The 16,843-nt window shown below is 47.1% G+C and overlaps 1 protein-coding gene across 1 annotated transcript; it reads left to right on the top strand.

Annotated features, from left to right (window-relative positions):
• The first annotated feature begins 418 nt into the window (after nt 1-418).
• On the top strand, nt 419-11,497 carry LRRC55 (leucine rich repeat containing 55). The gene is made up of 3 exons (XM_038563253.1): nt 419-921; nt 1,856-3,392; nt 7,318-11,497. Exons 2-3 carry the CDS (start codon nt 2,672-2,674, stop codon nt 7,551-7,553), a joined length of 957 nt encoding a protein of 318 aa, XP_038419181.1. The 5' UTR covers nt 419-921; nt 1,856-2,671; the 3' UTR covers nt 7,554-11,497.
• Nucleotides 11,498-16,843: the final 5,346 nt, after the last annotated feature.

The raw sequence follows: 16,843 nt of genomic DNA, 5'->3' as shown, positions 1-16,843 counted from the left end.
GCCAGTCCAGCCACCTGGTACCTGGGGACCAAACTATATTCAGACCCAGGGAAGCAGGTGCTACATATGGACTGAAGAGATATATCCCGTCAAGTGAGCAAACTTGTCACATGCACTTCTCCTCTTTCCTTCCATTCTTATTCATGTCTTCATCACCTTCCCCAATTTCTCCCCCTGCCCTCAAGAAATTCCTTTCCCTTTTCCAACCTATCTCTATTTTCCCTTATGGGCCCTCCTCCATCTCAGGTTCCAGATCCTTACTTTACCCCCACTCCAACCTCTCCCACTGGGCCTTCTTGCGCTCTCTGCCTGCCTGCCTCTCTGCCTTCCCCTTGCCCTGCCCCCTGCCCCCTCCCCCCCTGCCCCCCTTGCCCTATCACTAGGACCCCGCAGGTGGTTGTGGATTCTGCGACTGCTTCCTTCCAGTCTCTCTCATCTTAGTGGGGTCCATAGCCAGCTCTCCTGTTGCTCAGAGATGTGGAGGCAGTTGCTAAGAGACAGTGAAACGTCAGTACCTGGCCCTCGAGGAAAAAAAGGGAGCGAAAAAGGGAGAGAGGAGGGGGAGAGAGGAAAGGAAGGCGGAGGGAGGGGAAGACCTGGCGGAAGCCACATACCCCAGCAGCCTCAGCACCAGCTGAGTTTCGGGAAGAAGCATTCGGATTCTGTGAACTTTCTTCTAAGCATCCTCTCTCTGATTCTCCTTTTTGAGTAAAAGAAGGGGAACAGCCAGGCACCGGGAGCACAGGACGGGAAACCACAGAGGATGCTGCCCCGGGATCCAGGAGCCATGGAGGAGGAGAGGCCGGGGGAGGGGACTTGCCGGGGAGGCAATCTGTTCTCCTGAAGCAGCGAGCGGGATTCCAGGATGAGGGAGGGAGACCCGTGTATGCCGCAGATTGATGGCTGTGTCCTTGGAACAGAGTAAGTGGGCCCCTGAGGGCCTCTGGGAGTGGAAGGCGAGACCTTGGGGTTCAGAAAAATGGGTCTGGATAAAGGAACTGGGTGATTTCCCAGTGGGCGGGATTGAGGCTGGAAGTGCTGGGAACGGAGGCAGTGCCAGACCGAAGGGGTGAGGGAGGACAAGTGAGGACAGCCAGGGGCCACGGAGGATGCAGGCTGAGGGGGCCACCAGGGATGCGGGTGGACGGTGGGGCTGAGATACCGGGTGTGTCATCGTGCTGTCTCTCTGCCTGACCGAATGTGGGCGTGGGCTCACACTGGGGGGCAGAGTGGGGCGCTTGTAGAAGGGGCACTAGCATTAGGGGTGTGCATGGGGGTGAAAAATGGGGGGCAGACTGAACAGGGGGCTCTGCAGGAGTGCGTGTACAGAAGGCAGCTGGGCAGAAAACTGGGAGGTGTGAGCACAGAGCAGGGCAAAATGTGGGGTGATCACAGGAGAACAATGTGTGCATGTGGGTGTGTGTGTGAGAGAGAGAGAGAGAGAAAAGGAGAGAGGAGAGAGAGAGAAAGAGAGAGAGAGAGAGATGAGGGAGAGGGCGAGGGAGGGAGAGCGGAGTGCTAACCGCGTCTGAAAGGGCTATGCAAACGACCAGATGAGCGTGCCTGTGCATATTTTCTTAGAGTTGTTCAAGGGTGGGGTGTTTGATGCTGAGGGGCAAGGCTAGGAGGAGAAGCAAACACATCTCCCCCAGGACAGAACCCCCAGGAGGACAGGCGACCACAACGGGAGGGTGGGGTCTATCTGACCCTGCCCGCACCTGACCCACAGTATGCAGAGGACTCCGTTAGAAGCAGGGAAGACGCGGGGGCAGGGAACCTAGGGGGGCTGTGGGGAGGAGAGGGCCGGGGGAAGAGGGCTGAGTGGTCTCTGCCTGAGTGCTTTCCTTGTTGACAGAGGAAATTCTGTACCGGCCTGCTGAACACAGAGCCGGGCGGGGAGAGCGGCCCCGGCTCAGGACAAGTCGCCAAAGCTGTCCTAGCTGCCCGCCTCCTGCACCACCAGGACATATGGCTCTTTCCAGACTTGGCAGCCGACAGCGGGTGTCACTCGGGTCCTCCCCAACCTGGGAAAAGAAGAGCCTCCTTGGGGATTTCAGTAGATGCTGAGGCTGAGGACTCGGGCTATCAGGAGGCCCATGGGGACCCACTCCCCACCGGGCTCCCTTCTTAAAACACCCGCCCCAGGACCCCCTTGGACTCGAGTCCCCTGGGCTACCAGAAAGAATGGCTTCTGAGACTTCCCATGCTGGAGATCTGGCCTCCTAGTTGGTCCCAGACGTGAGACAGGGCTCAGGGTTTTTCGATGCCCCAGGACCTTCAACAGACACTTTTCATGTCCTTCCCCCCACCCACCAGCACCACCTCTCCAACATAATACAGAGAGGAAGCACCCAGCAGTCATGGGTGAGAGGAACACAGATCTACAAGGACCCTTCCACATCCACGACCTGCTAGCAGCAGGTCCAGCCCCATCCTCAGCTCCTTCCTCTCCCAAGTCTTGATCATCTTCTCAGATCCTGAGGGACCTCAGCTGGATTGATTGCCCCCTGGGCTCCAAAGGGTACTCCCTGTGGATCTCACCTAGGGAGCCCTCTGGTGCTTAGAGGCTCTGGGCAAAGGCTTGAGCCATGATACCACGTGCCCAGAAGCCCCACCTTCCAGGACTCTGGCCCTGATGTAGCTGTCTTTCGGAGGCACTGACTCTTGCTTCATGGACACGGCCTCAGCCCCAGTGGGCTCCCTACAGCACTGCTGTTGCCAGCTGCCTGAGATGGGTGACACCTGGTCCCAGCTGCCCTGGCCTGGGCCCCCCCACCCGGCCGTGCTGCTGGTCTCCCTCCTCTTGGCAGCCGGGGTGATGCACTCGGATGCCGGCACCAGCTGCCCGGTCCTCTGTACGTGCCATAACCAGGTGGTAGACTGCAGCAGCCAACGGCTGTTCTCCGTGCCCCCAGACCTGCCGAGGGACACCCGCAACCTCAGCCTGGCCCATAACCGCATCGCGGCCGTGCCGCCCGGCTACCTCACGTGCTACATGGAGCTCCGGGTGCTGGATCTGCGCAACAACTCCCTGATGGAGCTGCCCCCAGGCCTCTTCCTGCACGCCAAGCGCTTGGCACACCTGGATCTGAGCTACAACAACCTCAGCCACGTGCCAGCTGATATGTTCCAGGAAGCTCACGGCCTCGTGCACATCGACCTGAGCCACAACCCGTGGCTGCGCAGGGTGCACCCCCAGGCCTTCCAGGGCCTGGTGCAACTCCGAGACCTGGACCTCAGCTACGGGGGCCTTGCCTTCCTCAGCCTCGAGGCCCTGGAGGGCCTGCCAGGGCTGGTGACTCTGCAGATCGGCGGCAACCCCTGGGTGTGCGGCTGCACTATGGAGCCGCTGCTGAAGTGGCTGCGGAACCGGATCCAGCGCTGCACGGCGGGTAAGGCAGGTGGGCAGGAACTGGGCAGCCCAGGGGACAGGGGGGCTTGCCTCACTCGGATGAGCAAAGGCTCCAAAAAACAGGGAGGCACTGCGAGCTCTTTGGACCAGCACGTGCCCTGATCTGCGCTGGCCTCTGCGTGCACCGGCCCGCTCACTTTATCCATGCAGCCCTTGCTGTGCATGCTGGGCACCAGGGACCCATTCATGAATGACACACACCCCGCCCTTGCCTCTGTGGTGCTTAGGACCTAATGAGGCAGACAGATAGTAAGCAAGACTAGCTAATAATAGACAGTGTGTCCTGAGCTTTCATCAGGACCTAAGAGCTCAGCACTCATTATTTACCCCTACTTCTATGACCTCCATTTTGCAGGTGAAGAAACTGAAATCTAGAACAATGAAAAGACTTGCCCAGGGTCACTCATTTAGAGAGTATCAGGGCCATGGATAAAACCCAAGCTGATTTGACTTCCAAGCCCTGTTCTACTCAGCCAGGCTGCTTTTTAAGTGTTGTAAGTGCTGGGAAAACTCAAAGAAATAGAAATGTTTAATACTCTTTTAGTACTGACGATCTTCCAGTTACTATTATGCTTTATCCTAAGCATATTTCCTATTTAGCTCATCTCATCCTCATAAGAACCATGATGAGACCTACACACACACCCACTACTCTATAGAGAAGGAAACCAAGGCACAGAGAGGTTCAGTAGCTTACCCAAAGCAACACAGCTGTTAAGTGTGGGAGTCAGAATTCAAACCATGGCAGTCTGGCCACCTTCTGGCTATATCCTGAAGAGTCAGGTCCAAAGCTAACACAAGGAGGCAGGGTTTGAGTTCTGACTGGCCAAAGGGGCTCGGCAGAGCTCCTCAAGGTTTGGGCAATGGATGTGGCAATTTGACCAACCAATCTCAACTGAGGGCACACTGGGAACTGAAGGAGCCTGGAATCACACAGGCCTGATGGGCTCTAGCCTCACTTGGCAGCACGCAATGTTTAGTTGTTGTGCCTAGCCATCAGCTCTTGCGTGGCCACACTGAGCCTTGGCACCAGCCCACAGCAGCAGAACAACAGGAAATAATTGGAGGACCATCTCAGGGGCTTTCCCAGAGCCTGGCTCGGAGTGTGTTCAGAAAGAGCGATGCTGAATGAGGTAGGAGGGGGAGGAGGACTGAGTGGGGAGCCCAGAACCAAAATAGTTTGGGGGGGCTGTGGGTCACGATTCCACTGTTTCTACACAGCTGTGGGAGGAAATTCTCTGGGACCAAAATAGCTGGGGACAGAGATGGGGCAATGCTAGGGGGCATGAGGGGGAGGCTGCTTGGAGCAATCTGCCCACCTGCCCACCCTTTGCAGGCTGCACATTCTCTACTCTCTCCTGTGCACTAAGGACAAAGAGGGTACTCTGGAGCACAGCCTCCACCACACCAGGGGCCCCCTCTTTTCTGTGATCTCTGAGGCCCCCACTGCCCTTCAGAAGAAGCACAGCCTCCCAGAGAGCAGGAGAGGGGTCCGAGATCCCATCTGTTCAGCCTCATGACAGTGCAGATGAGCTCCAAAGAGGGAAAGTAACTGTCCAGTGGTCACAACTAGAAACATAGGTTCCCTGTTCTCTACAGAACATAATTTTCACCACATCACACTCTCCAGGATATTTCCTCTTGGGTGCAAAGAACTTGCCAGTGTTGGTAAGACCAGGCGATCCTTTTTCCTTTGTCACCTTTTCTTCTTCCACTATTATCCATGTTTTTTTGACAAATCCCAACAAAGAGGGACATAAGAGTGCCCTTGGGATATAACTCAGCCTCAAGACTGGTCTCTTGACCTACTAGAGGGCTTCAGCAGCCCTTAGGCTCTGATCCTGAATTCACTCAGGGTCCTGCCAGCTGCACTCAGAGCCTCTTCTGCTGGGTCCATACCAGTTGCCCTCAGTTCCCCCACATTCCCCAGCTTCACATTATCTTGCCACCACCTCAGTCATGCACACAGTAGACTTTGGAGTTCAGCATCTTCAGTTCCAAGAGGAGAGTCCTTGATGGTCAACTCCAGACGTGATCTTGTCCTGAGCAGGGTCTGGAGTGCTGTGCATGTGGCCTACAGGGACCCCTCCACCTGGAGTTTGGAGAGATTGCATCTTCTTCCGAAAACCGACTCCTCATTTCTGAGGAGAATGAAGTTCATCCACTTGTCAAAGGGGTCAACTAAAATCAATCATCTTATTCTTTGCTCTCAAAAACCATAGAATGAATAAATAGCATTTATGCACCACCTAATTTAGAAAGCTTCTTCACATTGACTCTCTTAGACAATTTAGGTTGAATTATCCCCTTCTTATGGAGGGAGAGCACAAGAGCCAGAAAGGTCAAAAAAGACTTGCCCAAGGTGAAAACTTTATTAATATTTATCTACTGAACAAAGGAATGGCTGCCGGCTGAAAAGCTGGTGCTTGGCACTTTTTGGCCAAATTATTCCCTGACACCACTCTCATCTCTAAGGCAGGACCCTCACTGACCTGTCCAGGGAGACCAGTTTAGGATAATAATAAAAGCACACACTTACATAGTACTTATTATCCAGCAAGAATGTATTATTTACATATGTTAACTCATTGAGTTCTCACTACAACCCAATAAAATAGACACTATTTTACAGATGAAGAAAGCAATACACACAGAGGTTAAGTAACTCATCCACAATCACACACCTAGTGTGAAGTAGAAAGAGGATTTGAACCCAGAACAGTATCTTCAGAGCCCATATTCCTAACCCTATATTCTACATACCTGGAAAAGCCACATGGGATAATAGAAAGACCCAATGCTTCAGAGTTGGAAGCATCCATCCACACATTCATTTAACAAAGTCTCATTGAGCACTTTCATAAAGAGGAAATTATTCAGAGACTAGGGACATCATGGGAAAAACTTATATTTAAGGGAGAGAAGACTGATAATAAAGAAACTATGAGACATGATAAATATGATGGAGAAAAATTCTTTTTTAAAAAAGATTATTTATTCATGAGAGACACAGAGAGGGAGGCAGAGACATAGGCAGAGGGAGAAGCAGGCTCCCCGTGGGAAGCCCAATGCGGGACTCAATACCAAGACCCTGGGATCATGCCCCAAGCCAAAGGCAAACGCTCAACCAGTGAGCCACCCAGGTGCCCAAGATAATGGAGAAAAATTAAGCAGAGTAGGGAAGTAGAGAATACCCAGAGGAAGGTAGTGTGGTATTATTATGTTATATAGAATGATTTAGAAAGACCCCATTAATAGGGTGATATTTGAGCAGAGTCCTCAAGGAAGCAAGAGATGGAGATGTGCTAGGATTCAGGAGATAAATGAGACAAATACAACGGCACCTTCTCTCCACCCTGAAAAGGGACATGCTCACGGTGATGGAAGAATGATCAAAAAGGGTGGGTGGATTGAAGCAGAGTGAACAAGGAGTAGAGGGAAAGAGACGAGAAGAGTCCTTGGACATGGTAAGGACCTTGGCTTTCATTCCATGGGAAGGTAAGAAGTCAGGGGAGAGTTTCAAGCTCAGAGTACATGACAGGACTTCAGATATTCAGCCACCTGCATCAAGATGGTTTAAAAGCAGAAGCTAGAAAACAGTTAGGAGGCTATTGTAAGAGAACATAATGTGCCACGAAAGCTCCAGATCTACCATCAGTAGTGACTATTGGACTAGAGGCAAGTTACTAAACTCTCTGAGCATCGATGTCCACAACTATAAAAGCAGGTATAAAAATACTTGATTCAAGGGCTATTGAGGAGAGCAAATAAGGTAAGTAAAATTTTTGATACATAGAAGAAACTCAATTTTAAAAAAAAATCAACTTCTCTTGGGAGAGGTGAGGAGCTATCCATTCTGCTTCCTCTCTTCCAGCCCCTCACCACTCCTGGGTTCTGTGTTGCAGATTCTCAGCTAGCTGAGTGCCGAGGTCCCCCTGAAGTCGAGGGCGCCCCACTCTTCTCACTCACTGAGGAGAGCTTCAAGGCCTGCCACCTGACCCTGACCCTGGATGATTACCTCTTCATTGCGTTTGTGGGCTTCGTGGTCTCCATTGCCTCCGTGGCCACCAACTTCCTCCTCGGTATCACAGCCAACTGCTGTCACCGTTGGAGCAAGGCCAGTGAAGAGGAAGAGATTTGATGTGGGCTCCTGGTGTCCCTCCATGCTGCTGGCCACCACTGCTGCTGACCACCAGACACTGCTCACTCTGGCTCATGGTGCGCCGGCCACCTCTGTCATGACCCAAACAAGGTCAGGAAACTATCTTTGTGTGAGCTTCAACTGTGGGCCAGACACTGTGCCAGAACTGGAAATGTCAGGTGACTCTGACCTAGTCCCTGCTCCCAAGGCTCTTACCTCTAATGGAAGAGAGAGATTCAAAAACTATTCCCTTTAAGACAATTTGTCAGCACTCTCAGAGGAGTTATGAAAGCCCAGAGGAGGGATCATCAACTGTGCCTAGGAAAGTCCAAGAGAATTACAAGAATGGAGGCAATTTGTGAACTGAGTCATCAAAAATTGTCTGCTTTGTCAACTAGATTTGGACATGAGCAAATGACAGAGGCCAGATCATGCATGATGTGTGAGAACGGAGACTAATCCTTGTAACTTAAGCACATAGAGCAGGTGTGACACAGGACCAAAACTTCCCTCTGACACCGAATCTTTCAACTCCTGGAGTTGCTTACCACTGCCTCCAAAGGGAGAGAACACCTCCATGCCAGCCCCCGAGGCCTCCTCCTGCCAGAAGTTACCAGATAAGACCACCTCCTAAGGACTGCCCCTCATACTATATCCATCAATTGCAGCCTACCAGTGAGGTCCCAGGTACCAAGTGGAGGTATCTAATCTTCTCCTGAATCTCACTCAAGCTTTGGCTTCAGAAGAGGGAAGCAGGAGGACCAGCAATGGGGCAGCAAGAGTCCTGGCACCCTGGAACTCCTAATTTTGTGACTGTTCTTGCCACGGTGCTCATGCCAAAGGATCTCACCAGGAAAGTGCACTGTAGCATGAGAGTAGCCAAGACTGATGGAAGAAAAGGCCACCAGAGTTGTGACTATAGGAGGATTTTCTCTTTCTTCCAAGAAATTCACCCATTTAAGCATCAGGGTATGAGAGCTATTAATTACCAAGCACTTGCCAGTGTCAGACACTGTGATATGCTCTCTCCACAGGCAATTCTCTTTAATGCACACATCAATCTTGTGAGGTAAGCGTTGTTATTCCCATTGTATAGATGAGGGAATGAAGGTTCAAAGAGAGTTTAAAGTCACATGTTGCTTAACAAGCAAAATAAAGTCTGTGCTCTTTCTACCCTATCCAAGCTGGGAGAACACCACAGTTCCCTCTAAAGTTATACAAGTTCAAATTAAAGTAGTGTTGAATAAGTGCTCCCAATGATGGCCAGGCTCTCTTCTGGGCACTTTTAAATCTACTGACTCTCCTATTTCAATTCTCACAGCAACACTGCCTGGTGGTCTTTATTATTTCCATTTTACAGTTGAATTAATTGTAGAGAGCTGAGTATCTTACCCAAGGCTATCTGGGTAAACTCTAGAAGCAAGGTGATAGGCAGCTCCATTCAGGGAAACCGTGTCTAATCGGTCATCACAAATCAAGTTAACTTCATGTGCAAAGCACTATTATCATCATTGCTGCTGTTAACTCCATCCTCATCATCAGCTTCCTCAGATCCTTCCCTGTATTTGTTCAGCACTGGACAGCTCCTAACAGGCTGTTCAGCGTCATTCTTCTTGACTTTTCACAACCCTAAGTGGGAGGCAAACCAAACATAATTACTCCTATTCTGAAGAATGGAAAATAGAGACTCAAGAGCAGGTGTGACTTGCCAAAGCAGAAAAGTTGAGACTCAACTTCAACTTGGCTCTCTCTCCAGCTTTCCCAGGTGCTTGGGAAGAGAATGGCCAGGATGGCAGGGTAGTGGGGCTCTTGGATTCAGCAGCCATGAACATCCAGTAGATCAGCTAAATAAAAGGCAGCAAAATCCAGCTGCTGCACAGATTTCGATGAGCTCAGAGTAGAGCAAATCACAGCCTCTGAAACATAGAAGCAGCACAAATAACACCTGAATAGGAGTCATCTGCCTTGCAAAGTGTAAATAACACATTAGAACTAGTGGCCATGGTGGTAGTCATGCAAAAAAAAAAAATTCTTTGGGAAACAAGAGAGGAAGTTGTGCTAACCCCTCCTACTCAAGCCCTGCTGTGTTGTGTTGCAAGTGATACAAAGGGTGCAAGAGAACTGTGGGGTGAGAACCTCAGCAGGATAGGAGAAGAAATTAAGGCACAGTCCAACATGTTGGTAAGGTTGGCCAGGATAATGATTAAAACAGGGGCTTTCTACATTGCCCCCCAGCTCCAACAATGTTGCATCACCCCATCCTCCTGAGAGAAGAATAAAGGGAAAAACAGCATGTCAACTTCCAAGAAGTCTTCCCTTACTCATGCTTCCCTGAGCTAGTCAACCAAAAGAGCACCTAGAAACTTTGCTAGACCTGGGGTACTTGAAATTTGTATCCCCTACATCTCATTAATAACATTTGTGCAAGATCCTGCTCCTGTGGCATCTGGAGTAGAACTGTGCCTGCTGTCCTCTTCCACTATACCCAGGCTACTCTTCAACAGTCAAGCTAACAGCCTAATATATTTGGAGAGGAAATTTTAGAAATAGTCTCGACACAAATAGCTAAGCCTCCCATAGAGGGACACCATATACATCTATTATAATCTCCTAGAGACTCTTATTTACTGAAATATAGTTAATATATTTTAAGATATGTACCTTTTTGCATAGAACTAGAATGAAACAAGACACCTAATACCCCCTTGAATTCAAATGTCCTTTCTAATAAGACTATTTGTCCCCATTAATGGCAAATCTTTCTGAGTAAGATACATGACATTTAAAGAACAGATTCTTCTCCAGCAGCTAGAAGGTCCCCAGTTAGCTAAAGCACAATAATAAAACTTCTCACCTGACAAGGAATTCCATGTCTCCCATCACCACCACCCTCTTGTGCAGGCTATCAGAACCAAGCTTCTAGAAGCACACCTCTCTAGAGGTAATATAACTGCCCTAGTTGTAAATGTTCACACAATCCTGCTGACCAAGAAACCATGAAGATATTCCTACAAGCCTTGAATAAGTTTTTTTCAGACTAGTTAACGTGTAAATATTGGGGCATCTCTGAGGCAATGTGTCTGTTCATGAGGTTCCATGAACGTTGGGTATCTACTGATATGGGGCCAACCTCTCTGGAACTTGAGTTCAGTTCTCTGACACAGTATACTCAACCATCTGTTCATTGCATCACTTGGTACAATAAGTGGAATCCCATTAGGATTGGGTTAGGGATCACTGCTCAGAAAAATATAAAAAGAGATAAATGTGTGGCTGAGGCAACCTAGCAACAGCCTGACTGCTTCCCTCCATTCTCTATCTCTCAGAGATTTGTCCTTATCACAGAAGCTTCCTTTATGCTGGGCCAGAGGATATCAAAGTTTAGCTAACCAACAGTGCTATGATAGTGCACCAAGAAAATTGTTCTTTAGAAAAGACCCCAATCTGTACCACACCACTCTGGACCAGTTGATTCCAGTCACCAACAGACAAATCCTCACCTGTTTCTCCATTCCCATAGGGAGTACCGGGAAATTCTGCAGAAATAGGTCCCCAGAGTTGCTATAGAGTTTGCTAGCTCTTTTCAAGGAAGATGGCATATGGTTTGAATAGCCCAAGAAAGGCATTTCTCTTCAACCATCAGGAAACACCTACAGCCTCCATTTTCCTTATAGATGTTTTTGTGGATATTGCTCTGACATTCTTTTCAGCTCTAGAAGAGTATAAGGAGACATCTTTGCCCATTTCTCAGAAGAACAATTTCCCAAAGCTAGAGAATCTTGTCTGCTCTACCCACCTCAGAGGAGGCAAAAGGGAGATGAAGGAGGCAAGTTGCAAAGTCCTATGTAAATCACCACCATGTTTGCCACAGCTTTGGGTTGGAGAGCTCTGGATTCACTGAGCTCTCAGTTTTTCTAAGCTCTTGTCCTGTGGAATGCTGATGTCTGGGGGTGGGAGGGTTAGGGAGGGATGGGGAAAGGGAAGATGCCAACCTTTGTATGGAGATGATTTTATAACCATGCACTTTTGTAACTGTGAAGAATTTTTCATAAATGTACATTAATAATAAAGAGTGTATAGTTTAACAAATTCTCTAAGGAGTTGTGAAGAGGAGGGGGGAGGCAGGGAAAGAAAAAGAGAGAGAAGAACTAGGCAGAAACAAGAGGATGTGTGCCAAAATATACACACAAAAGGTCTATGGGGAGGGAGTAGATGGGAATAATTAGGAGATGTGCCAACCATGGAGGGGCATGTGTGGGAGTAGAAGGAACATCACAGAAGCATATTTCTACCAGGCAAAAAAGAATACGCGTGTGTCTGTATGCACACACCCTTATGTGTAGGCATATTTTGGTGCCTGAAATTACACAAAGAGGAGAGCATATGTCTTATACATGTTGGTGTTTGCAGCTTGGGTCATCTATAAAACATGCCAAGGCAAGTGGGTGTGCCTGCCTAATTAGCATCACTAAGGAGCATGTGCCAGGGAGATGGTCCACACCAGCTGTGTAGGGCATAAGGACCCTATCTTGGGCATACAGGTAAAACAGGCATCTAAAAGCATAGTGTAGGGGCTAGAGGATGCCATCACTGGTATAGATTCAGTCTCTGTTCTCATAGGTTAATAAAGAAGGGAAGGGATTCTCGACCTCTTAGGTCTTGCAAATGTGACCTACACACCATTGGAAATGAGATGGTTGGGCAGTGTACCCCGGGGAAAGAGACCCAAAAAAGGAGCAAAGTGTACTTCTATAAGTACAATGGCAGGGGAAGTGGCTCTGAGCAGGAAGTGATCCAAGCAGGAAATGGCTCTAAACAGGAAGTGGTTCCTTCCACCAATAAGGATTTTCGCCTTCCTATATGCCTCCCACTCCACTTGCCACAGGGCATGGACAAACACTGCACTCAGAGAATAAAGCCACTAACAGGAACACAGATACTGACTCAGAGCACTCACAGAGAAAGACAAAGAACATGCCTAACCATAACCAATGTTTTCTAAAGTAGATTGGAGAGATGCAAAACCTTTTCTCCTAAAAACAAGTACTTAATAGAGACTACACTGAACAAGTGCAAAATTAAACATAAGAGTTATGGAATGAGCAGGTATCTCACAGAAGTCCAGACCCTTGTATATTTTGTTCAATGCTGACCCTATGCCAAGTGTATACCTAACAACTTATAATGTAGACAATCATGATGATATAAGTTTATTGAGCATGTACTAGGTGCCAGATGCTGTGCTGATCACTGTATATGGATTGATTCACTTAATTCTTACAACAATCCAAGATAGGTACTATTATTATACCCATCTACAGATAAGGGAACTGATGCTCAAACACATTAATACATGCCCAAAATCACACACCTAGTAAGTAGTAGATTTGGGTTTAGGCATTTCATAATTCCTGGGGACTAACTGACTTCAGGGGACAAGAACCCCATAAGACATAGATAAAATACAGTCTCAATCAGAAGTCAGTTTTAGCCACAGAGATCCTCTATAATCATCTGGTGAAAGAAAATTGGAGGGTAATAGGTAACACTGACACATATATCCTGTATGTTTCATTGCATAGAGCTTTGATTATCACATTGATCAAGCCTAATTATGATAATAGATGATCCCAAAATCTCAATAGAAGAAAGATTTGTTTCCTGGGTTAACTTAATGAAGCTTTTTTTTTTTTTCCTGCTCACGTCACATACTAATGCATGTCATAGGCTTTGCCCACCATGAGTTATTCCTTCCATCTATTGGCTCTACCATCCCTGAGGCTACACGGTCCTCCACTGGATCCTCCGCAGTGGAGCAGAGCTCAAGAGACATTTTGGAGGGTCTAACCTGGAGGTACATCAATTCCAACCATATTTCACTGGCCTGAACTCAGTCCCATGGCTCCATTTAACTTCAAGGGAGTAGACTAGTATGTACCTAGAAGGCAAAGGAAACAAGGCTGGAGAAACCCCACCAATCTATAACACCATCTGCTCTGCTGGTCACCAAATACCTGTCATTCAGTTTTCCTCCCACACATATCTTAGACTGTTGCCGCATCCAGCTCAAAGCCCAGGATCACCAGCGGTGCAGTACTCTCCACTGGGCCTCCTGTGGCCCAATGTCCCATGAGCTAAAAAGGAAAGTTACCACCCACCCATCCACTTACACCTACCCAATATACAATGGTGGCCCAAGGACAGCGTAGCAGCAAACTAAAACCCTTGTATAGAGAGTGAGAAACAAAAACACACAGCAGTAATGATCTATAGCAATTCTAAAATTTTAGTGGAGAGCATTATGAAGAGCTCAGATCAAGCTGCTTTATTAGTTGTGAACCCTGATTTCCGGTAAGAACTCCTTTGTCAGTCATTCTCTGTAGCTTCTGACTCTTCCCTCTCTCTTTTCCATTATCCACCACAGTCATATCTAAAGTGGGTACTGGGGAACATGCCCTCTTTGGGAGTTGCCCATGTTCTTTAACTAGATTCCTGCTGATGCAAGCATGCTGGCTTGAAATCTGTGTTAGGTCTCAATGGTCAAATTTTTGAATCCAGGTTCCTAGTTTCTTAGCAATTTACTTCTTACATTGGTAGACTTTTATTCTATCTGCTTCCACTAAGTTCCATATTTCAGTACACACACAAAGCTCTTTCCTAAAACGTGTTTTCAAGCTGACCTTGATTACTTGCTTTCTCTTCTCTGGTGTCTTCTCTCTTAATGGTAACCTTGAAATTGTCTGAAATAATACATAAGAACATTCATATTCATAATTGTTTCTCTTTGGCCAAGTTAATTTAACTGGAAAATTTCCATGGGCCTGTTGCTCAAGGCCTTTTCCAACTTTATCTCTAATCATTTAGGTCTAGAAACAGCTTTTTCAATTTTTAATGCTCCAATTTTTTTATTCTCTCTCTTCCTTTTCATTTCTACTTACAAACTGCTTTAATACTAGTTATAACATTAGAAACCTGACTTGGATCAATTTGGGCTGAAACCAAAAGTCTTTGAAGCACACAGACAATAATGCAACACGAACTCAGGAAAGGAAGAGCCTCCCCATTGAAATGATCATTGTGATGAGAGGTAAGGAAACTGAGAAAAAATATGACCAAGCTAAAGAGTTGGCCTATGCATTCAGAGATCAGAATGTCTACCAGAAATCGCTGCTGCAGGATAGGTTTTTCACTGGAAGAATAGCAGGGAGTGATCGGAAAGAGCTGCTGCCCATGAATGGTGGTTAGGAAGCTACCCATGAAGAAAATGTGGGCTACTTTGTGTTCTTGGGCATTACCCATAGCCCACTCACCACGGAAGGCAGAGATCATAGATTTAAAAAGCCACTACAAAAGAATTATGAAAAAAATTATTATCAAATGTGTTTCCCACCTTGCACCACCCAGTTTTACACTTAGCTCATGGAATCTTTTGGGAGTAAACAGCGTGGAACTCTAGAAAATACATAACAATGTGGCTGATTTTTACAAAACAGGGGGTTCTATTTCTATAGCTAAACCAGTATTCAAAGGGGAAAGGAGAAAAAAATGAGTGGGAAATATCCGAAAGGGAGGCAGAACATGAGAGACTCCTAACTCTGGGAAACGAACTAGGGGGGGTGTTGGAAGGGGAGGTGGGCAGGGGGTGGGGGTGACTGGGTGATGGGCACTGAGGGGAGCACTTGATGGGATGAGCACTGGGTGTTATTCTATATGTTGGCAAATTGAACACCAATAAAAAATAAATTTATAAAAAAATAAAAAATAAACCAGTATTCAAAAGAAATCCCTGTGTATATAAATGAAAAGCCAAAGCTGTGGAAATGGTTGATATAGGCCTCTTAGCTGGAAGAGTTAGATTCCCATATAAAGACATGGTTTATGCCTTCATTCATTCAAAAATATTGATCACACAGCTCCATATGCTAAGCACATGTTTCACATGCTGACTATATGGCAATGAATAAGATAAAGGCCCTACCCCTTGGTGCTACTCTCTAAATGGGGGTGGCTGTAGGGGAAGATAGATCTGATGATAAACAAGAAAAATAAATAATTCCAGATGGTGACAAGTGCTGCAAAGAGAATAGAGCAGAAAGAGGGCTGGGGAATGAGGTTAAAAAAGTAGGCCCAGATCAAGTAGGTCCTCATGGATCCTGATCAGACTTAACATTTAATGTAAATGCCATGGTGAGCCACTGGATAGTTTTAAGCAAGGGAATGATATGCTCTGATTACATTTTCAAAGGTCATTCTGGATGCTATATGGGTAATGCTCAACAGTTGGGAAGGAATGTGAACTATGGATCAGGGAGGGGCCTCCTGCATGAGTCTGATTGAAGTATGTTCTAACAGGTACCAGGATGGGTGGTGGATAAGGAGACAGGCCAAGGATGGACCTTAGAGGCAGAGCCAGTGGGACTCCCTGATGTATTGGATATGAGGAGAAAGAACAAAGGAGTAATAAAGAATAATTCCTCATCTTTTTTTTTTTAACTTCAGTTAAAAACCAACTCAGCAAGACCCAAGTAGCAGAAAGGCTGTCTTAATTCTATGGAAAAAGAAAAAAATATATCAACAGCCAACAACCAGTAAGTCAGAAACCCCTAATGAGTAAGTTAGAAGGAGGAAGGAGGAAGCAGATACACAAACAGATTCATAATGTCAGGAAACAGCCAAACCTAAGAGCCCAGAGATGGTAAAATATATCTGAACAGTCTTGGTTTAAATGCTCTGCATCACTTCCAGGGTCCCAGTAGATGTTAATCCTAACACTGGAGCTTCGAGGACTGAGTTCAAGCCTAGATAATCAGCAGCATTTTTAGAGTACAGATAGATTTACATCCACAGTTGAGTGCTAGAGGCAGAGCATCAGTTTAAAGTGATTTCCTAGAAGGAACGTGTAAGACTCCCTCAGCTGCAGACAATAAGCAAATCCAGGAAACAAATTATATTTCAGATGGGCCCAGATATGTTTGAAATGGGAATATTACATAGACTCATATAAGGATATATGGGAACAAACAGCTTGTACTCATCTTAGCCAAGGAATGAAATGGTGATGGTAATGAGCCGGGCTTCTCAGGATGATGCTAATACTGTGAACATTCATAACCACCACCAACTTTTGTGCATTTACATTGTACCACACATGCACCAGGCACATTATCTGCAATATCACATTGGTGTTTCCCTGGGAGGCAGCTGCTATTGAGAAATGGAGAACAAAATAAAGAGCATGGACTAGGGAGCCACACTGCCTCCTAGTTCAAATCCCAGTGCTGCCACTTGGT

This window comes from Canis lupus, chromosome 18 (genome assembly GCF_011100685.1).
Source record: "Canis lupus familiaris isolate Mischka breed German Shepherd chromosome 18, alternate assembly UU_Cfam_GSD_1.0, whole genome shotgun sequence".
NCBI lineage: Eukaryota > Metazoa > Chordata > Mammalia > Carnivora > Canidae > Canis > Canis lupus.
This window is presented reverse-complemented; position numbering and strand designations above follow the sequence as displayed.